Source organism: Tamandua tetradactyla, chromosome 6 (assembly GCF_023851605.1).
Source record: "Tamandua tetradactyla isolate mTamTet1 chromosome 6, mTamTet1.pri, whole genome shotgun sequence".
NCBI lineage: Eukaryota > Metazoa > Chordata > Mammalia > Pilosa > Myrmecophagidae > Tamandua > Tamandua tetradactyla.
The window spans coordinates 36,250,890-36,274,703 of NC_135332.1; the positions used below are offsets into that span (position 1 = coordinate 36,250,890).

Consider the following 23,814-nt stretch of genomic DNA (forward strand, 5'->3'; position numbering starts at 1 on the left):
CCAGAAGCCCGCGGGCACCCGCTACGCTCTCCACGGACCGTCTGCACTTGGAGCCCCAAAGTTCTTTCTTTCTTTTTTTATTTTCCCCCCAATATTTTTTCTGCAGATGTATTTATAAAGATATAAGTCATTTTTTTCTTTCCTTGTCTTCACTGCCTTCTGAAAGCGAATACTTTTGGCAAAGGACGCAGAAAAAAGCTCAGCAGCATTTTGGGGGGCGGTTGGGTTGTCTTTTTTTTTTTTTTTTTTTTTTTTTTTTTTTAAGAAAACCATTGAGTGCTTCGCCGTGGAGAAAATGTCCCGACCGCTCCCCGTGAATCCCACCTTTATCCCGCCTCCCTACGGCGTGCTCAGGTCCCTGCTGGAGAACCCGCTGAAGCTCCCCCTTCACGAAGACGGTGAGCGCTGCCGCGGCCTCCCGCCGCCCCTTCCCCCGCTGGGGCTGGCCCGCTCCGGGAAGGGACAACGCTCCCGGGGCCCCTACCCTTGGGTTGGCACTCCTGCTGCAGCATCCCAAACCTCCCTCCCTGTCCCCCGGGGCCCAGGCCCGCTTTGATGAAATTGAGGAGCTCCCCCATCACCCATCCTCAAAAATTAAAAAAAAACGGGGTGGGGGTGGGGAGGGAACCTCTTGCTAAGCAACATTTCAAATAGTACTGGGAACTCGACTCAGCCGCCCTGGGTCCCGCTTGTGTACCGCAGGTGGGAAGTCTAACTTGACAGGTCAGGACTGTTCCCTAAAATGAAGCTTACACGCAGCAGAGCTTCGCGGGCTGGGGAGGAGAAATCAGAGGACCTGGTTCTCTCCAGGGGGTGGGGAGTAAGGGGCATGGCTCGAATTGGGGTGGAGGTAGGGGTTTCACCGGGTAGCCTGAGTATTGAGACCATGTTATTATTTGTGTTATTTAGTTAGTATTTGGAGCTCTGTTAGGTATGTACAGAAAAGCGTTTTCTCCCGAAGAAGGGTGATGCAGAAAGGGGGGAGGTGGGGACCGGGGCTGGTGAGGGGAGTGGTTTCTCGGTGGGAAGCCGTGCACGCCTCCAGCGCTGACACTTTCCCCGTTCACTTTTCCTGGTGGGAGGGGAGAGCGGAGCAGGCTCACGTGTAATCGCGCAGGAGCCTTCTCTGGCTTAAGCTGTTTCTTGGTAAGTCCCAAACCTTCCCCAGTCAACGTTGGCTGTAGCAGGAGAGGAGGGGTACGTGCAAGGAGGTGCCGAACCCGGCTGGTGCCGCCGTGGGTTTGCCATTTGGGCTGATGCACTTCCATGCCTTTGGTACCACAGCATATGTGTGAACCGTGCGGCACATAGAAATAGCTTCGAAGTACTTGCATCTTTTCGAGGAGGGGACGACCTGTTGCTTTGCAAGAGTTGAGGTGTTTGGATCGCAATTTGCACAGCATAGCTCCCCTCCCCTCACTCTCCTTTAACTAATAGCGCTTAGAAAGAATGGGCTGCCTACAGGCTTTTGCATCTGTGGGTGTTTTAAGTCAGATTCTCGGGAGATGAAACTGTAGAGGGTTGGATGGATGGCAGTGGAGGCTGTTTCTCTGAGGAGAAACTCAGAATTCCTTAATCCCATATTGCACCAGCGCCTGAGTATTGGAATTGGCAAAATTCAGTGCATCCTTAAATTACTTCCAGGTAGGAAATAGCTGCATACCTCAATTAGCCGTATGTGGAGTATATCACTTTTTTTTCAGTTACTGTGCTTTTGACAGTTTGCATGGACATATACTTTTGGTAAATAGGATCACACTTAAGTGTTTGAAGAAGAGGAGGGAGAAAACACTTTGCATTTTAAAAACTCATTTTGTATAGAACAATGGGCCCTGGTGGCTTTAGAAACAAACACTCGCCAGCTCAGAAAGCTCTCATTTTTCTTCTCAGCTGATGGGAGGACTTTGGACAAGCTCCTTAAATCTCTGAGCCTCCATTTCTTCATCTATGGATGGTGACAACTGCTGTTTTCCAAATTAATTTTGAGATTTTTGAGACAATACATGGAGAGAACCGGGCATACATTTGGTGCACAATACATGGTATTAAAGAAAGGTGGAGAGTTCCTGCTTTACCAATATTAAGACCACCAGCTCACTGACTGTAAATCAGTGACCCAGTATCTTTACAGTAATGAGTTTCCTGGAAGATAAATCTTGCCCGGATATTGGCTGTTTTCTTAAAAAAAAAAAAAAATCACAGCAGTTGTATGCAATCACCGGTGTTATTTCCCTACTTCAGATTAAGTTATCTCCTTAAATAATGCACTGGAGACTGTGTTTTGGCAAGCTCTATTCTCTAATTTTTATCCAAAATCAGTCTGTGGTTCTGTCCCAAGGACTAGTCTAGTGCTTTCTACCCAAAGTAAATAGGAAGATGTTAAAAAACAAAACAAAAGCAAAACAAAAAGACAGGCAGAGATCCATGTCCTGCCTGAACTTTTAACTCTAGATAAACAAAAGACGGCAGGCAGAGAAGGACCCCGGCATTTGTGAGAAGAGAGACATTGTGAAGTGGTTTTGTAGTCGAGGCCAAGAGGAGTGGTAAAAGAGCAACACTTCTTTCTTTCTTCCTTTTCTTTTTTTTTTAAAGTCCAACTTTCCCCTTCTTTGCAGCATTTGGTAAAGACAAAGACAAGGAAAAGAAGCTGGATGATGACAGTAACAGCCCGACGGTCCCCCAGTCAGCGTTTTTGGGGCCCACCTTATGGGACAAAACCCTTCCCTATGACGGAGATACTTTCCAGTTGGAATACATGGATCTGGAGGAGTTCTTGTCTGAAAATGGCATTCCCCCCAGCCCGTCTCAGCACGACCACAGCCCTCACCCCCCGGGGCTGCAGCCGACCTCCTCAGCTGCCCCTTCCGTCATGGACCTCAGCAGTCGGGCCTCTGCTCCCCTCCACCCCGGCCTCCCGTCCCCGAATTGCATGCAGAGCCCCATCAGACCAGGTAACCCCTTAGAAGTTCTCCCTCCAGGTGGGGAGAGGATGAGAGGGAGGGGCTGGGGGGAGAGGGCATCATGGGCTTAACCCTCTGGGTGGCTGAAAAGGGAGTGGAATTTCACCCTCAGCGGGGGTTCTCACACCTCAGGGATGCTCACGTGGGGAGCCAGTTAAAATGCAGCTTCTGTCGACCCATCCCAGCCAAGAATTCTGATTTTTCAGGTCTAGAGGGAGGGTCTAGGGATACGTGTTTTAACTGACTCTCCAGGGGATTCTGTTGCAGCTGATGGAGGACTGCAGTTTAAGAAATAACTTTCAGTTAATGAGATAGGTAATTCAGCCATTTATCTCACCTCCTGTCTTCTTTCCTTGTTCCCAAATCCACAGAAAATGGGATATTGCTGAATGATTTCAATAGGTGCTTTATCAGGCAACGGTTTACGAATATTCATTTTTTTCTGGACTGAAAGAAAAAAATGGGAGGGAGGGGTGACGGGCCTGTAGCTTTTAGATCCTATTGTGCTACTGATTTCATTGACAAATTGAATTTAAAAGCAGGCTCTTATAGAGGGCTTAGCCTCCTTCAGTGCCAAACCCCATCTCTATCCGATATGCTGCCGTTCCTAAAAACCAAACTGTTCTAACATTTTTTTCTCATTTTCATCTGTACATCACACTTAATCCTCCTTCCTCAAAGCCTGCAGGGCAGCAGGGTTGGCTGTAAATGGTGCTTAAATATTATACAAAAACATCACCTGAAATGACCTATACTTCAAAAGCCACTGCTAAATGCTCAGATATAAACACAGGTTGAAGCATCTCTGGCTTCATGCCTTTAGCACCCCATGGTACAAAATGAACAGGAAGCAAGACAATTTCATGTGCACAGGTAAGCAGGAACAAAGATTCATCCAGATAAATTGTCAGGAAGGTCACCGAGCTGAGGGCCTTAGCTGCAGGGGAAGACAGCAAGCAGGACAATGCAAGACTTGTGCTAGAGAGCCTTACTGAACTCCATGTCCTTGACTCACATAGAAATTTCAGTGACACACAGACGGAGATTAAAATGGAAGGAAATGGTGCGAAGGAGGAAGAGAACACCCCTATCCTGAAATATTAGTATCACAGTTAAAGTTCTTTCTATTATATCTCTCTGTACTGGCACCTTCTCCAAAATCTACTTTAAATTATAATTCAAGGCCACTCAGTGGCTGGAATAGAATTAAGTCTTAACTTCTGGCCACTCCTGCAGGTCTCAGGAGCTTGGGAAAACACTCCTTTATATGAACCTAGGGTCCTGTACTTCAAATGTACGGTGCCATTGTCTTCAGCTTCATAGGAATATGAAGCCAGCGAAATAAATAACCATTCAAAGTGGGGAGACAAGTAGAGGAGAAGGGGGTGGAGCCCCAGAGAGAAGGCACAATTGTGCCTCAGTGATTCCCTCTGCTGAGTGAGACTTCCCATTCCATAGTCTATGTAACTTAGAAAGTGGCATGACCCATTGGTGCCTATTCTTCTCTTTTATACCAGGGCATAATTACCTCATTGATGAGGCTGTTGTGAAAATTAGAGATAATAGGTATAAAGAGCCGTATGACTAGCCCTAAATATTCTATTAGTGGGAACCATTGTGCTCACTGTTACATCTATGTCAATTTTTATCTTTTATTTTAACCTTGTCTTTTGAAATACCTTCTTTTTTTTTTTTCACATGGGCAGTCACTGGGAATCGAACCCGGGTCCTCTGGCATGGCAGGCGAGCATTCTTGCCTGTGAAATACCTTCTTAAAGTAAGGTACAGCATATAATGCCTCCTTCTGGAAAGCAATATCAGGAGATTTTGCCCAATTGTTAGTCGGTTGGGGTGTTCTAACCCTAACAAATATTTATCAATCCCCTGCTATGTACAGGATGTGTTAGAAATACAATATTTTTTCCCAAGAGGCATGCTAATATTGAGACTTTATTTCTTAGTTCTTACTGAGAATCAAGAATCAGATTTTGGAAATTGAGGCTTCTTCATCGGTCAGAGGTCATTTAGAACATGAGACCCAGGTGACTTGGGATGCCCCAATCAGAGGTGCAATCCATAGTACAGGACCCCTAAATTTCAGTGGCTATTTCTCAAGTTATAGGGGAGAGACGCCAGGATCTAGAAATAAGCTGTTCATTTAAATACCTTTCTCAGTAATGGAAACACTTCAAAATAATTTGTTTCTTTGAATTAAAAACTCATTGATATATCTAATAAGAAAGGAAAAGTTAAAGCTTTTCTTCAAAAACAAAACTCAGGTAAAATAACACTGTGCTGTTCATACAATGTTGATCATTGTAAAAATTTTATAATGCAAAATAAAATTCTGCAACAGTGGCTAAGCGGCAGAATTCTTGCTTGCCATGCCAGAGACCCGGGTTCAGTTCCTGGAGCCTGCCCATGCCAAAAAATAAAATACAATAAAATTCTAAGGAACGTGGACTTGATAGATGGTGTACCATAAGCAAATCTGAAAAAGAAGAAAATTTGAAATTATTCTGTATAGCTCACAGGAGTGATCAGAATAGAAGTACCAAGTTAATCTTGAGGAAAATAAGTCCTTGGAAGGGAACAGCACAGATGTAGCCTTGAACATTCTGGGAATTGTATAATTTCAACATAGACCAAGGTTTCTCAGCTTTGGCACTACTGATGTTCGAGCTAGATAAGTGTACTTGTGCGGGACTGTCCTGTGCATTGTAGGATGTTTAGCAGCTTCCCGGTCCTCTACCCCCTAAATGCCAGTAGTACTGCAAATCCAGAGAAAAATGAAAATGTCAAACATTGTCAAACACCCCCTGAATTTGGGGCAGGTGGAGGGTAGTGCAAAATCATCCCCACTAACCTCCCCATTCAGAATCAGTGGTCTAGACCTTTATCTCGGACAGAAGAATGTGGACTTTTTCCACGCAGATGGATGCTTCTTACGTACTGAAATGCTTTACGGCAAAACTTTTGAGGAGGTCAGGAGATGTCTGGTTGCCAAGAAGAAATGTAATATTAATAAGAGCACAGTTACACTTTTTGGTTGATAAAACTCTGTCATCAGACTAATCAGGAGATAATCGCAAAGCAGTTTGCTTAAACATTTTTTTCTGCTGTTTGCTCAGCATGCACCTTTAGAGTTATGTTTGGTAGCATTATGTCATTACACCTATCTGGCTGAAAGGAAATGAAGCCAAAGCTGACAAATTACACATTCCTAGGTCTACCCCAAGGGTGTCTTGGAATGACAAGGTGAGCGTTCCCGTGAATGCTCTTAGCATTTACCATGATGCCCACCCCCCAGCCCCATTTCCTATTTTTGCAACCTCATCCTTATTCCTCTATCTATCTACTCAAAGGATGAATCAAATAGCTGAAGAGATACGACTTTCCTTGATGAAATAATCCAGGTATCCATTGGCATCTGATACCGTTATATTCAGATTGCTAAGCTTTTAGGTGGAAATCTTAATGACAGGAAGTAGAGTGGTTCTTGGATCCTGTAGCCACCTGCTTCTCAGCCATCCCTGGTGCAGCCTCCTGGATGTTGCCAGGCCAGCAGAGATGGCAGGAGTTATTTTGACTGCTTCATTGTTTGCATTTCTGATGCTATCAGATGTGGTACACGGGCATGCTTTGCTGGAGGTATGTATTGGGTCCTGGAAAAATAAGAATCTGTTTGCCCTGAGAATTGAATGATTGCTGTAAGGACAGCAGTCCCTTTAGGGAAAGTCATCTATAGCAGTCAAAGGCAGAGTTATTTTTAAATCACATGCTAGCAATACCAGATTTGAAATCATTTCCTCTGGTGGCTTTTCTTTGAATAGCTTAGAGGTGTCCTGCCACTGTTAGGCCAGTATTCAGCTGGAAATTAAGAAGGCTTTCTCTCCCATTCTGAGCCCAGAGACAGGTTATAATAAAGGCTGGTTACAGAGTGAAGTATACCTTTAAAGCCCTCCGAGGTCACTGTGCACTACAAATAGGAAACCCTATTGTATGCTATGGACTACAGGTAATAGTACAGTTATAATATTCCTTCATCAATTGTAACAAAAGCACCACACTAATGCAAAGGATTAATAATGGCGGAGGGGGGTGTGCATAAGGGAACTCTGTATTTTCTGCATAAAATTTCTGTATATCTTATAATTACTCTAATAAAAATTATATATATTTAAAAAAACCCTTCCAGGTGGTCATATGTGGGAGGGGTAGGGCAAAAAATGGGTGGCGCAAAGAGTGGGTAGAAGGCATTGTATCTTCACATGGTGAACATTTATGTTCTATTTCTGCTGACCTTCCTTTCTGACAAGGTTCTGGCCTGGAAAGAAAATGCTGGCTGAGGAGTCTGAGTAATCATGGTATGGGATTCTGTGCTGGTGGTTCTGGGATCATTGGCGGTGCTGCTGATAACAAGAGTCTCTTGCTTTTCCCAGCACCATGAGATGAAGTTTGGGTTTGTCGCTTCCCTCAAGGGTGTGCAGTTCATAGATTTTTCCAGTATACCGGTATGTCTGCAGGTCGGGAGCACCATTATTGGTAGTTGCTGTGTACTGTGCCTCAGCCTCTTGGAAGGTTTCTCACTTGTCAGGTGCAAGGGGGTTACAAAAGAAAAGGGAGTCAGCTTTGCTCTGGAAGTAGGTAGATTTGTTTCTGTCTCTTATCAGAGTTGCTCTTCTCTCCCAAGCCCCTTGGCAGAGGTGCTTGCCCTGCTCTCTTGGTTTGGTCATGTTGTTATAGTTCCCATGACTATAGCCCCTAGCCTATTGACAAGAGGCATTTTTAGGTATGGAAAGTAAAGTGGCCACTCAGTTAGGAGTGCAGGCTCTGGACCCACAGGCTTGGGTTCACACCCTGGACCCACTATTGACTTGCTGTGAAACTTTGTGCCGGTAGCTGAGATTCTTTAGGCCTCAGTTTCCTCATCAATAAATGGAGAGTATAATAGCATTTCCTTCATGGGATTTTAGCAGGGTTAAATAAGATAATACATGGCAAAGTATTGGCCTGCTATATGGTACAGGAATGCTAGGTGCATATAGCTGTGATTATGATTCCTCAGTGGTATGGAGGCAGGGAAAAGAATGGCTGGATTCCCAATACCCAGTGGCCATTTATGAATTTGCTTCATCTAGTCCCCTCCATCTGCAAAAATAGGACATGCATTTCTTTTCTTTCCGCCATGCCCAGCCCCTATTCTGTGCACCCAGCCTGACCTTTCTCCTCCTGGGTTAGGACATCACTTCCCTGATGTTAACCCAGCAGCCTCACTTTTGGGTTAGCAACTGTCGTTGTACCAGCACAGAAAACAGCCTCTCACGCGCTGCCCCAGCACCACAGCTCTCGTGGGAGCCTGTCCACAGCCCGCTGTCTTCCTGCATGAGCATGTGCTCCAGACACATGGCCCTGTCCTGTGGCGCTTGCCCAACTTTGGATGCTATGCCTGCTTGCTTTTTTTTTTTCCCCCTCTTTCACTTCTCTTCCCAGGAGAATTGCAGCAAGTGCCAATGAGAAATTGTAATCCTAACCATGGCATGTGAAAGCTGAGCTCTATAGGGCAGTTCATATGCCAGGGAAACCTGTTCTGTCCAACATTCAAGCCAGACCCCCCAACCTGCCCTTTCTCCAGCCTGTCTGCCCAGACGTCCTTCTTCTCTGCACCCTGGAGGTGGGCATGGTTCCTGAAGGCCAAGGCCAGCCTCTGCCAAGGGTCTTGGCAGTCTTTTCAGTTCAGCAGTGTGCCTACCAGACTAGGAAAATTGCAGTACAAAGGCAGAACGAGATGAAGGGGAAAGGAAGAGCGTTCTGGAGCCTTGAGAACATCCTCATGTGGAAACCCAGGGCATGAGAAAACAGCAGTGATTTATTCGGTTTCTCAGAAACCTTTCTTCCAAGCAGCACTAATCACTTTTACCTGGGAATCATTTTTTATGTCCTGGCAGTAAAAATGGAGGGAAGAGGGAAGGTAGAAGGGAAGTAATAAGATGAAACAAGTATTGGAAAATAATATATTAGAGAGAGAAGGGGAAGTGCAGTGTCTGTTATTTAGTATTGGTGGTGGTTCATTATATTGGTCCCATCTATTATTTTTCCTTTATTATAACGCATCCCCATCCCCAAATGAATTCACCTGAAGCCACTAACCCATTAATTTGCCATAAATTTGAATTTCTGATTCACCACTCACAGCTTCCATGAGAAGGTCCTGTGGTTAGGCACAGACCTAGAAGGGCACTATTGTAAAAGTTGAGAGCATAGACTGTGATAAATAAGCAAATGTGGGTGTCAATCCTGACTCCACTGCTCACTAGCTTGCAAGTCGTTTAAATGATCCAGGCTTCTGATTTCCCATCTGAAACTTCGGACAATCATCGGTGCTGCCTTATAGGGTTGTTGAAGGTCCCATGAGCTGACGCATGAAAAGCACTTCAGCCAGTGCCTGGCATACAGCAAGCGCTCAATAACAGCTGCTGTAAGTGGCATCTTCACCACCAGCTAAATCTATTTCTCATAGGAGGACCTACTCCTGGACTAATAGGGAGCCTCGTGCTTTTCACTTCCTAGCCAATTAAAGACTTTGAATTTCTCCTCTGCTACTCTGCCTGCTCTTGCTTACCCCTCTCTTAGCCTCTGAATTTTAGATAATGTTGGGTAGATGACTGAAACCCTTCCTTAGTCCTCTTTGCTCCCAGAATCAGCCCTTCATCTTTTTGAACCTTTATGTTCTCATCTGCAGAGTTACACCCTTGTTAGGCTAATGTGAACTCTCTAAAGCAAACGTGCACTCAGAGCCAGTCACCACCACAGGCCAGTTCCACTGCTTTTCTCGAATAAGTGACAGAGATGGTGGGGGTGAGGAGCAGTGTGGCCTGCCCCTGGAAACAGCACATGTGTTTGCTGTGTGCTGCACTCTGGGAAGACAGTTAGTGGTATGAGGTGACTGCTGGTCTCAAGGAGATGGCAATAGAGTAGGAACGATAGCACTTTTAGGTAAAGGGATGAGTGACAGGACAAATTAGCATGTTCTTGGTGTCAAGCGATAGATACATGGCAACCTCCAATGTCTGTTGAAAAGAGAAGGGTGAAAGGTAAATTAAGAAAGTGAGCTAAACATTAAAAAGAAAGAAAAAGAAAGAAGGGAGCAGTACAGACAATAGGGCTGTCAGACCACACTGGAAGCAACCATAGCCCAGGGTCAGGTACCTGAGCAAGGCTTCCTGAAGAGGTGGGGGGCCGAGGAGAAGTGAGATGGGGGAGCCAGATTGGGGGGTGGGCAGTGGTGCGGGCAGAGCTGTTGATGCAGGAATGTCCACGAGGTGTTTTTAGGAACAAGGTTTCCATCCAGTCTGGCTGGCACAGAGAAGTCCTATGGAGGAGTCAGGGAGATGAGTCCGGAGAGGTAGAAGCCAGCCAGGCTGACAACTTTGAGTGCCAGGCTGCAGAGCTTAAACTTGATATCCAGTAGGCAGTAGGGAGCCATTGAAGGTTTTTGAGCAGGGAAGTAGCATGTAGACATTTCCACTTGGCTTCAAGGTTGGATTTGAAACATTTTTAGATACTTGACAATGGCTTCCTCTGGCAGGCCGGGACTTCCTTATTATTTTGAAAATAAATACTCTCCCTTGAACATCAAACAGCTTTTCGAACACTGTGTTCTAATGATTTAAAGAAAGTCATTCGAAAAACATATGGTTTAGGTTTCACATATAAAGCCCATAATTCTAGTGATTGGGGGAAACACGCTTTGGCAAGGAAATAGTTTGAAAGATCTGAGTGGTTTAAAATTTGAAAGTCCAAAAGCAGACATGGTCTATTTGTCTCATAGGAGTATAAAAATAGATTTTAATAAATTCAACCTATTAATGTTCATAACTTTAAAATGCCTCTATTTTATACAGCTTACTAGGTTTTTGAGAAAGTATATTGAGCCGTTTTTTATGAGTGTGTGCATTGTGTCTCTGTTGCATGGGGGGACAGGGTGAGAGGAAGAGAGAGAGAGGAGAGAAAGCATTAACTTCTCAGTGATACAAATAGTGCTTGATTATAAGGATTACTTGCAGCAGTAATATCAAGTTAGAAATATTCATCCAGGATTCTGGCTAGCTTATTAATTTTACTCCAGAGAGACAAAGGAGGCATTAATACAGTTTTGCATTCTTCTGTCTGACCTTGTATTTGTGCCTGCCTTATTCCCTGAGACCTGGAAAGAACCATCCATCATGCTTAGATATGATTCGTGTGTGTGTGTATTTTGTATTGGGAGTGTTACTAGAGGGAAGGGACTTTGTGGGAGCTGATTTCAGGGTCTTTGGGGCGAAAAGGAGACTGCTGAATGGCACGTGCATGATGTGACTTGCTCCAGTACCCCTGAAGTGTGCTCTCATATCAAGCCAAGATTACAGAAAGCTGGAGTAATTTCCATAACCCAAAACAGTTCACTTAAATTAAAAACAACAGTCAATGAGTGCAATTTCACCTCCAGTTACAAACAGTAGGCAGTTAATTACAGGAGTGTTGGCAGATTCTAGGGTCTGTTAGGGAGAAACTGTACAGTACTTGTTTCTGTTGAATTGGCTTCTGGTAGAGAACTCCATAACCAAATGTGAAAGTTCCTAAAATGTTTGTGTTTCTTCTTTTCTGACACCAACAGATAATATTGTTGTCTTACCTGGCTACCCATCCGGCTCATAATGAGAAGCCAGTATCATTTTCTCTCCTGAAATACTACACAGTTCCACTGTCACTTAGGGTTCCTAAAATTTTTGTTTTTAGAAGTTTAGTCTGGCATTTCCCCCTTAATGACCTTCAGAAGAATACTTTGGATTTTAAGCCTTATAATGAGATATGCTTGTGGCTAATTAAGACCCCTTCCTTCTCAGATCTTTCCCGGGACACCCTAAATCCTAAAAATAATAAATGCCTGTTACAGGAAGGTGCCCAAAGGAGCTACCACACTAAATCATCTGTGACTAAATGTTCTCTTAGAAAGTGGGATTGTACAAATAGATCGGCAGGAATAAATGCTTAGACAGAAACTCCTTGAGTAGGGAAGAGCAATGGGTAATTTATTTTCTAATTAGCTCTGGGTAACACAGTCTGCTCTGGTGTATTTGCTGTGGAACTCAGGCATAGACAATGGAGCAGATGCAGTCTCATTGCTGCACTGTCAGTGCTTCTGCTTTTAATGGAAAGAGTTAAGCATAGCTGTCCATTCATGCACAATAAATGGCTCTTAAATTAAATGGAGGAAGCAAAGATTTGTTTGGGGAAGGATGCCACCAGGCTCTTGACCAATGGGAATCAAAGCTATAAACCAGATGAACAAGATTCTCTAGATACGCAGTAATCAGATTACCCAGAACAGCGATTTCAGTATGAAGGGCTCTTCTAAGGAGAGTGGCAAACAGTTCAACTCCATCTACACTAAGGATTGAACAGAAGACTTAATTCACTTTGGGAAAGACTCATTATGATAGAGGGTTAGTCAGTCAGACTCGTTGACGGAGATTATGGAAACTTTGACGACAGAGAACTTTAAAAAAATTGCACCAAGTCCTCACATCCAATCAGAATAGTATTGCTTTTGGCCAAAGGCCATTAAAAGATTTATAGAACAGGGTAGATAATATAAAATGTAAAGATGGAAATAAAGCCCTGATAGAGTCTCTGAGAATAAGAAAAGATAAGTTTGTAGAATTGACTTAGTTAAGAATTTCAGAGAATTCATTTCATTAGAATTGATTTTGTTATATTAATACATTTTCCTGGGGTGGGGGGACAGGATGGCTTTTTGCTCATAGAATTTAAAGCATGTTTATTTTAAATGACTGGTAGCCCCTGAATGATTAAAAAAATTATATTCATGTAAAGTCATTTTTTTTTAGCATAAATGAAATCTACCCAAACATAACAGGTCAGTTGTGGTATTTAGTTGTTGGAATCCTTAGAAGTTTGACAATAAATGATAGGAAGATTCAGTATTACAAAAACTAGGTGCAGAGAAGCAATTTTAGTATATTTCTGTTGTTTCCTTTTTTACCCTCAAGTTGCCTAGCAGTAACCAGTAACATTGTTTTAATTCAGATGTTGTGATTGATTTGATCTGGAATTGATTAGACTGAAATGTGTATCTGTCTCCTTTATAAGAAAAAGATATTACCAAACAAATTAATTATGAAAACATAATTGTGGGAGGCATATTTAACTTATTTGAGTGCAAAATAGTCTTTAAAAGCTTTAACTTTTGTGTATATAAGTGAATGTTTTTAACATAGCATTAGTGACTAGTAAGAGAATTTCTGTGATTCGAATGTTTTGGTTATTTGGATTAGTGTCCCCAGCAGTAATTTGGGTTAGTGTTGCAGTTTATCTCTGTCCACCCCTTTCCCACGTTTCACCCCATATCCCACTAAATTTTCATATTCTTAAATTAAAATTTTCACATTAACTATATGGAACCAAAAGAGCATTTCATTCATTTACCTGCCATCAGAGGATGCTATAGATTGTATCCCCCCAAATGGGGACTTTTTCTAGAATTTTACTAATAAAATAATCATTTATTACAGTGACTTTGATTCATTTTTCCCTTCTCATTGAAGGGCAGCATAATCTGGTGCTAAATTTATAGCCTCTAGAGTTGGACCATCTTAACTTTTATCTTAGCACTGCATTTCCAGTTGTAAAACTCTCTGCTTTGTTTCCTCCTCTGTAAGTGGGGGTGATAAAACTGAATAGGAATCCTGGAGGATTAAATGACATGATATATGTAAAGTACGTAGACTAGTGCTCGATATATAAATGTAGCTTTCATTACTTTTATAATTTCTTCTCATCTTTCACCTCCAGCATCATCTTGTAAGCAATCAGTTAGGAACATATCTTTTATGGGCATGATAAAAGGAAACTGCTCTCTACCTTTTGAGTCAATGTAGGAGAGAAAGGTTAATTAAGAAGCAGAGCAGGTGAGCATCTATATGTATTTTTATCTTTGGAAAGATGTACCCTACCTTAAAAGCCCTCTCTGGGTCTCCAGAAGCACTAAGCTGCCCCTGTTTGAGTCCTGTAGCCCTTAGCATGTCACAGTGTATGTAGCTGCTTGTCTTCTTGGATGGCTGCTCTATTCCACACGAGCCCCAGATCTGTGTCTTTCATCTCGGGGTCCCTGCCACCCTATGATTCTCTGCTTGCAAAAGCTTGAGTGCATAAAAGGTACACCAGAAATTATTTACATCTTCTTCAGTGCTCATGAGCTTTTCCAACATGCTATAAGATTTGTGACTTGGGTTTTTTCTCTTTGCTTTTTGGTGACAACATTGGGTCACAAAGTGGAAAGCTGGCAGTTTCCCCAGTTGCTAGTAATGGGCTATTTAGTTGGGAGGCAGGATGGTAGGTCTCCCACAGTAGCTGAACTCTTGGGCCTTCTGCTCCCCCTGGTGTAAGTCTCTTAAATACTTTCTTCTTAATTTTCCCTACAGGATGGAAAAGTGTTGGGGAGGTCTCCAAACAGGAAAAATGGACCCTTCTGTTGAATGGAAACATAAGGAAATTGAGAAAATAAAAGTAAATTATTTGGAAGAAAAGTGGAAAAGAAAGTTTTTGTACAAAGAGACAACGATGACTTTGCTTTTCAGCCAGATTGGAGATGTAGGGTTTCTTGGCAGTGGGACTTGATATCGTACATTGTGTACAGTACACATGGGTGTGACAGGATAAAGCTTTTAAAGGTACAGTGGTCTTAAGGGATAAAAATACGTCAGCATTAAACTAGGCAAGTTTTTCTCCTCTTGAGAGTGACCTTTCATTCTAGCTAGAGCTCCCTCAGTATATTTTTATATCCAGTCAAGTAGATCTAAGCCCACTTTTTATAAAAGAAAATATACAACGTCCCTAAGTTTAAATCAGCTAAATGCAATGTGAAATCATAGCAATGCCCATTATGTGTTAAAGCTGGGATGGTGCTAAGCACTTAATGTAAGAGGTTGTAGAGTTGATTTTGTGTTAAAGCTGGGATGGTGCTAAGCACTTAATGTATGACGTTGTAGAAAATCAACTCATATTAGAATCGATATCAGTTCCTGGCATTTAGTTCCCAAGAGGGTTAAAAGTTGTAGATATATTGCCAAAGTATGTTTTCTCTTTTCTTATCAGCCCTTACATTCTGACTACAGGCAACTTAAAAATAAATTTGGGCATATTTCAGTGGCCAAAAACCATGAAGTTCTGGATGAAATCCTTTTCAAGACAGAAATAAGAAGCTTTAATAAAGGTATTCAGAAAAAACACAGTCCTAATAGCATCAGCACATCATTGCTAGACCCTTTAATCACCAACTAAATTGGAGTTGAAGTTGAGATGTCTTCTGAGAAGCAGTGAGACCTTGGGCAGGTCACTTGAGTTGTCAGAGCCTCTGTTTCCTCATCTGGAACATGGCAGCCAATTTCACAGAATGGTCATGAGGGTTAAATTATATTAAATGGGCTAAATAGTAAAAGAACCTGGGATAGTGTCTGCTCAGAGCTGGCACTCAGTAAATATTAATTGAGTCAGAATTAAAGGTCACTTTCTAAAATGTACTTCTAGTTCATACCTTTTGAGTCTCTCTTCCAGGTTTCTGATTGCTGGGCTGGTTATTTGCAAGTCCCACTATGGTTCTTTGGGTTCACCAAGAGATTCTAATTCATGGTCCTGTTTATTAGAAACATGACCTTAAGCAACTCATCAACTTCTCTGGGTTTTCCTTCTTCATGTGTAAAAGAGGAATAAACCTATGTCCTTGCATTTTTTACATTTACAGGAATGTAAAAAAAATATAAAGTAAGACAGGCAATTAGAATATTGACCCCAAAATGTGAAATCAAAGTACAGATTGCTTTAGTGCTATTATTCTCATTAGGTTTTAGGTGGTGAGAGGGAAAACTTGGCAGCAATGTCAAAGGTAGGCCAGTCATAAAGACCCCTGAAACTAGAGTCAGCTAATCTAGGTTCTAAAGCCGGTTTGTCAGGATTTGTTTATACTTTGAGCAGGTCATCGAATCTCTCAAGGTCTCAGTTTTCTTGTCTGAAACTGGGATGCTATTTCTAGCTCTGTGACTATATTCTAAGACTACTATGAAATGATAGACTAACATTCAAATTTTTGAGTAAAATATGTAGTCTCTTGGCATCATGGTGCTGCTCTCAAACAAGTAGATGGATTAAGAATCTGACATTCTGCCACTCAAAAAGGATGACGGTTTAAAACCCAAAACTGAAAAGCAAAAAACATTTAACACCTTTTGAAAAAATGCAACAATGTTTAAAACAGACACTTCCTTAAGGATGGTCTTCATTCTCAATGGGAACTACTGGCTTTCCTCTAGTGTTTAACATACCAGAGAATCCCTCAAAGTAACTTTATCTGGCTGGAATCATTGCTCCAAGGGTGAAATTTCTTAGCAATGGATTATTAACCATACTAAAGAATTTTTTTTTTTTTTTTTTTTAAAGAGGGAAACCTTTCAGGCCCATTACTAACTCATTTAATGGCAACTTTTCTGGAAGATAGTGGCTGGCTATGCTTTTGACTTCTCCACTGGTTGGCTGGATTTAGATTTGTAGGACCTTCCCATGGAGTAAATTTCATTTCACATGCCAGCATACGTGGATTAGTAGGTGCCTGGAATGCATCTTGACATTCTGAGGTTTGGTCTAGTTTCAGCGGGAAGAGGTCTGTGATCAGTTAGTGATGTCTGCCATGGGTTTAGATGAGACAGTACTCATGCCTGGTACCTGACCTCCTGCCAGAGCAGGTTGGAAACGTCCTTTAGAAGTTGTCTCTCCACTGGGCAGAAGATCAAGGACTCAGGCCAGCGCTGTTTCCGGTGTCCTGGAAAAATGTTTTTCCGAGCCCCAGGCACATACTGTTTTGCTCTCTGAGGGAAGCTTATTCTACTTAGTTTAATGGAGAGATGGAAGAAAGGAAGTCTCTTGATTCTGTTGCACTGTCACAGGACAGGAATTGAAAGGCAGAGAGAGACTGCAATTCAAACAATCCCTGTCAGGTTTGCATGGATGTGTAGTGAAGCACATAGGTTTGGGCGCCCACTGCTCCAGAGGAGGCAGCCACAACTGCACGGCCAGGAGGCTGTGGCCAGCAGTCAGAGCTGCATGATCCCAGGACCCTGGGCCCTTAGAAAGACCTGGAGGTTGGGCCCCCAGTAATCCACACGCTGTGTTTCTTGACATTTAAAACCGAAGTGTGGCCACCCACTTGAAGGAAGCATTGGGAAATTTGCCAATTTGGGATTGAGGTTGACTCTCAGTTATTCATGCTAATGGAACAGATAATCTGAAGTTTACTTCTCTTCAGCTTTGTAATGGGCTTTATATTTTTATTCGTTGGTTGATTTGCTTTCCTAATTATGTTTGAACTCTTCGGATTTCTCTTTGCATAAAGAAAGCTTGAGGGGGAGTTTCATGTTTGCCACAGCTCCTCCAATATGTTCCTCATAGCAGTCGAAAGTTTCTGAGACCTCCCAATCTCCAACATTAAAACCAGTGGAATAATAATCGTTGCAAGTTATTGAGCACTTAATTCCCTGGGGTCATGGTAATTGCATGACAGAGGTCAAGTCCAGGAGTGTGTTGGGCAATGGGGTGAATTGAGCTTGAGGTTAAACATTGTCTGTGGAGAATCTGCAAGAGTTCACTGAAAGTGGACCCAACTTTCTCTGCTGCTGCTGTTTCCTATTGTTTCCAGTGACTGAACTTAAGCTTTGCATATGATTAACTTTCAGTTATCCTGAGGTCGATTAACTGGTTTGCAGTTTAACCAAGGTGAAGGCTCACCTGGGTCTGGGAGGAGCTCCCCAACTCAGCTGCTCCATAATTAGCAGGTTGTGGCTGATTGCCTACCCCAAGGGCAGGGAGCCTAGGGGCTGAGCTACTGCAGGGTTGGGGAGCATCTTCCTGGAACTTGCACTCCTTTCAACCCTGGAAAACAGGGCTAGAGGAGCCTGCTAGCCTTGTAAAGTTCTGCATTCTCCAACACAGTACCTGACAGTTCAGAAGCTCCCTGGGGTCCTGGCACTCTGTTCCTGTCTCTGATACCTCCCACCCTCTCCCCAACACATTCTGAAAATTGGGAAGTTCAGATTGGCCCAGGGTATTCTGAATTTCTAAGTCCCAGCTCCAGTGACTCAGAAAATTGTTTGTGGAGGATTAAGTAATCTAATATTTGAGAAGGACGCCAAACGAGCTGGGGCCACTGATCTCCTCTGTTAATCTCGGCCTGTGAACCTCCCGCAACAAAAGGTGAAGCTGGGCAGGCTTGAGACACTGAGCAATGAACCTCTCCTGATCCAAGGAGGCCAGTGGCCACAGTGGCAAGGAGACAGGAATTTCCAGCAAAGCAAGCTCCTCATGGTCCTGGCTTTCCAGGGTGGTTATTTAGGTTGCTTGTGACCCCTCTTCTTGGTTGCTCTGGTTCACGAAAAGGCATTTGCCCAGGTCTCTAAGGAGTCTCTAAGGAGTGAGAGAGAGTGAAGAGATGTGTGTCTGCCACACGTTAGATCAGAGAAGAATATACACAATTTAAACATAGGAGTTAAACTCCTGCCATATTTGGAGGAGTCTTAGAAGGAGGTACATTAGATCCCAAATATACTCCAAACCTTGGGGAAGTTTCAGATTTTGGTGTATGGCCCACCAAGAAAGAGTGAAAATTTGCACAAGATCATGTGTGATGGATTCCAGGGATTATTTTGTTTCCTATGCAGCATGCACCCCAGCACCGGACATATCTTGTCATCTCTGACTCATTTCTCATTTGCCCAAATCTGGAAAGCCCTGCCTTGGTACAACAAAGTTTGCCAGCAACTACTATCCCTTTTCAGCCAGGGCCATGGGTTTCTTTGAGTCCTTCCATCTGGCTCACGTTTTACCAGGGCTGCTGGTGTGTACAGTCTAGAGATCACATTTTATTAACACAAAGAAATCTGCTTGGGCTGCCTGGCTCTTCTGTCACGTGGAGAGAAATGTGTTCCTTTGGTACGCCAGCCTGCAGCTCTCTGTGCAAAATACAGCAGAGAGCTGGGCACCAGGCCAAGCTTACATTTCACTTTGGAACACACTTTCGCATCACTCTTTGGCAGAACATCCACAGCAGTGTCTATTTGGGGAGTAAGTTAGAGAAGTGTTGTTTCCCTCTTTTGAGTGTTGGGAGATAGGACCTTTAAAAAATGTTTTACATCTCCCCCATCTTCACCTTCTTCTTCCTCAGGTTGCCCGGGTGATAAGGTGATCCAGCTAAATGTGGCAGCAGAGTCTAAGAGAAGCCCTCTCTCTCCCAGGTTCACCCTTTCCCCTTGCAAAATCAGTAAATATATTCAGGACCGCCTGGGCAGAGAAACTTAGGCCAAGGTAATAACATCAAAACCAAAGTTCTGGAACTCTTGAGTAAACCAGTTACCCTCCCAGATAAAACAACTTTGTTGTCCAAATCTTTCTTTCCAAAGATCTAAGACTTTTCTAATATTGGTCCAAGGCCAGCCATTGAAGGAAGGAACTTCAGCAAGCCTCCTGGAATGGCAAACACTGTAAAAATAAACAAATGGGCCTCTTCCATTTGGTTTTCCCTTACTCGTCTATTTTTATTTGTTTTATTTTTCCTCCGTGTTTCACCACTTTGTTATATATTCCCTCCCCCACCCCCACCCCAATCTCATGTTTCTCAGGGACCAAGCTGATTGTTTTGCTTTCGGTAGAACAAAGATCTAATTTTAAAAACAAGAATTGGGAGAAAGAGGCAGTATAATTTGCATCTTTGGGCCCCCCACCCCATACTCTGTTACAGGTAGCTGTCTAAACCCAAGTTGACTTGGGTTTGAAAATCAAAGTGGTTTTTGAACTTTAAACCCTCCTTACGAAAATTCCAAATGGTTAGAAGACAAAGATGTATTGGCATAAAACTGACTTTTCTCAATGAAATAATTAGATTCCTCTTATAACAAATATTTGTAACAAATAAACTCTTCCTTCCCTGTCACAGCAACCCATACATTCCATAGGAATTTCCCAAGTGCCAGACCTTATTCTGATTCTAGTCTCTGTGTGTACTGCTTTGGAATGTCACTTTTTGTTTTCAATATCATCCAGCTAAGCAGCAACTAATCAAGCTTTAAAGAAACTTTTCCAGCAAGACGCATCTGCCAAGCTGCCTTCTTCTCTCCACCCCCCAGGAAGCCTCCTTCATTATAGAGGATGCTCAAACCTTAGGGACCCAGACCCAGTCTCCTGCCAGTCACCTGGTGAAGCTCTTGCTTACTCTGCAGAAGGGAGGTGACAGAAACCCATCCCACCTGTCACAAAAACCTGCTGGCAATTGGATTAAAAAATAATGCCAAGTTCTCACATGGCTGCTAGAGGCATCAACTCAGTGGAGGGTGGCAAGAGTGCTACTTCACAGAGTAATATTGTTGCGAGCCCATTAGTCATTCCAGGTGAGGTTAGATAAGGTTATTGGAGAGATACCAGTTGCCCTGCAGTTTCAGAGGTCTCCTGAAAGTGTTGAGAAATGATTGAAGTTTAGAAGCTTATTTGAAGCTTTTTTACCCTCCCCCTTATAAGAGAGACTGGTATTTTTTAGTCAAGTTTTCCTTTTTAATGACAAAAGCTCTGGCTGATAAGATTGAGGGGCTACTGTAGTCAGTGTCAAGTGTCAATTCCCCATTGCTCATGTGTGAATTATCAGCTTGGTGTATGAGCCATGGAAAATGTGTAAGCCCTGGCTAGTTGCTCTTTGCTACCCAGCAAGACACCAGCTCAAGTCTTCCATCCCTGCCCCGACTTGAGAAGTGTTTAGGTGAGGGAATTTCATTTTATGATTAACTGAAGCAATTCACAGTGCATTTCCTTAGTGTATTATAATGGCAGGACAGTTCTTATTCAGAATTGACTGTGTTGGGATACTTTGAAAAACAGTAGTTGAAATTGTTGGACTTGAATTTGGCCTACCCTCATGCCAGTGTGAGTATTTTCATCCTGCAGGATTGTCTCATCTTAATCAGAACAGGTGACGTTTTGCTGAAACCCATATTCAGGTCTTCCAGTGCACTCTGTACAACTTTCACCCAGCAGGTGGCTTGCAAATTCCTCAGAGGTAGGGATGAGGAATCTCCTGTACCTAAGCACATGCCTTATACCAGAGTTGGTACTCAGTAAACATTTTGTCTTAATGAATGAAATACCGATGACATTACTTTCATTAGAAGTGGTTTTGAAAGCATACTCGAGGCCACTTTAATATCTTCAGTGATGATGGCAGATTCTTTTCAGCAAGGTGATTCTTAGCGAAAGGTCGAGGAGGGGGCTGCTGAGAGTGTTTGAGCTTCCTTGGGGCAGAGCTGAGACAGAGTGGTCTCTGAGCAGGTTAAGTCCATACATACCCCTGCTGATGTGGTCACAATTCCAGGGCTCCTAAGCATGCTTCAGTGGGTTATCCTTTGCATGCAAACATTTTACTGTTTTCTAATTGTTATTTAATAGTTAAGGATGAACAATGTTTTCTGGCAAAGGGATTTAGGTTCCAAGTAAAAGTGGATATTGATCCCCCACCCCAATTTCCTGTCATTTTCCTCAGTGAGAGAGACATGATTGGAAGTTAGCAGCCCTACCCTGCATATTTACCTTTAAGAGGTCATAAAACTCACCTGGCAGGGTCTTCATTGGGATTTTAACTGGATAAGTAAAGAAGTTCCATGTGGGGTAGAGGGTTGGGAGGGATGCAGAGGGATGTAAAAATTTTTTTTTCTTTTTCTGCATGGGCAGCCACCGGGAATCAAACCTGGATCTCTGGCACGGCAGGTGAGAACTCTGCCTGCTGAGCCACCGTGGCCCGCCCAGGATGTAGATTTTTAAAAGAAAGCTTATATTTCTTTGATTAATAGGTGCAGGAAGATGCCCTCCACGTGGTATGTTGGGGTGTGGTTTCTTTGAGCTCAGGGTTTGACTGATTTGCGGAATGGCACATCTTTCTATACTGGCAGGCCATTGTGATAAAAAAAAAAAAATAGACAAACGTGGCCCTGCTAAAAAGGAGAGGAGTTCCAGTGACCTAGCCACAAGCAGTTGTAGCCAGGCACTAAAGTGTGGGCTGTTGGTGGAAGCTGTCATTCCAGCTGGCGGACCAAGAATTATACCGACCTGGTCCCCAGGTTTACAATGCCGTCTGTACTTCCTGTATACCTCTCTGCACAGAATTCATTCTAAGCCCCCCGCACTCCATGTGCTCTCACCAGGGCATACAGTATAAACCTTCAGGCAGTGCCCAGAGGTGCTTGACCCTTAATTGTTGCTGCATCAATTAAGTAGTACATTGGGGAAATCAACATTCCCCTTACCAGGGTAGAATGACAAGGTTCTCTGGATAGAATATGGCATGAAATTATTCAATTAATGTAGAGACTTTGAAAATTACTTTGAGAAATTTTAAAAATATGAAAAATAAAATGAATAGGAATAAGCACCCTATCCCTTATCACACAGAATTAACAATATGACATATTTGCCACTTATATTCATATATATATAATTATGTAGTTATATATAATTTATATAATTACATATAAATATATAATTCATATATATTCAAATTTATCTATACATTCATCTATTAAGCATAATAGATCAAGTGGCAGTCTTGGGAAACCTTTTTGTATTATTATTAGAGAAATTGTAACTTTTCAGAAAAATCATGCACAATACAGAGTTCTCATATACACCCTAGTAACACCTTTCTTTAAGTGTGGTACATTTGTTAAAATTCACGAAAGAACATTTTTATAATTACACTATTAATTATAGTGTCCATCGCTTACATTCAAGTATTATACATACAATCCTGTTTGCTTGTTTTTTAAATTTTATTCTAGTAGCATATATACAACCTAAAATTTCTTTTAACCCCATTCAGATATATAATTCACTATTATTATGTTCACAATGTTGTGTTACTGTCACCACCATCCATTTCTAAAACTTTTCCATCAATCCAAATAGAAACTCTGTACAATTTAAGCCTGAAGTTTCCATTCCCTACCCCTACCCCAGCGCCTGGTGACTATAACTTTGCTTATTCTAATTATTTCATATCAGTGAGCTCCTACAATAGCTGTCATTTTGTGTCTGGCATATTTCACTCAACATGATTTCTTCATGTTCATCCGTGTTGGCACATGTGTCAGAACTTCATTCCTTTTTACAGCTGAATGATAGTCCACTATATGTATAGACCACATTTTGTTTATCCGTTCATATGTTAATGGGCACTTGGGTTGCTTCCACTTTTTGGTAATTGTGAATAAGACCACTAGGAACATTGGTGTGCAGATATCTGTTCAAGTCCCTGTTTTCGATTCTTTTGGGTGTATGCCACACACGTGGGATTGCAGGCCACTTGGCAGTTCTGTAATTTAGTTTCTGAAGAATTGGCAAACTGTACTCCACAGCGGCTGCATCGTTTTACATTCCCACCAGCAATGAATGAGTGTTCCTGTTTCTCCACATCCTCTCCAGCACTTGTAATTTTCCATGTTTTTAATAGTAGCCATTCTAGTGGGTGTGAAGTGGTATCTCATTTTGGTTTTGATTTGCATTTAGGGAGAACGTTTTTTTTTTAAAAGAGAAATATATGAGCTCATAAGGCTGAACTGAAATAATTCCAAGTCTGTTTTCTTGGGTCTTAAACCCTTCTAGTACTTGCATCCATCGTATTAATAAATAAACCTTTTTTTTTTAAACCTAGTTGGGGAAAAAAGCCTGGCTAGTTCACTAGAACTCCACCTTCCACTTCAGTATACATTGAGGGCTC

General features: G+C 42.5%; 1 protein-coding gene across 2 annotated transcripts in view; it reads left to right on the top strand.

Annotated features, from left to right (window-relative positions):
• The first annotated feature begins 237 nt into the window (after positions 1–237).
• Positions 238–23,814, top strand: part of HLF (HLF transcription factor, PAR bZIP family member) — a 60,350-nt gene continuing 36,773 nt past the window's right edge. For both annotated transcript variants that reach the window (XM_077164832.1, XM_077164833.1), the window contains exons 1-2: positions 238–398; positions 2,616–2,951. In XM_077164832.1, the coding sequence (XP_077020947.1) occupies positions 296–398; positions 2,616–2,951 (439 nt within the window). In that variant the 5' untranslated portion in view covers positions 238–295. The remainder of the gene's footprint in view (positions 399–2,615; positions 2,952–23,814) is intronic.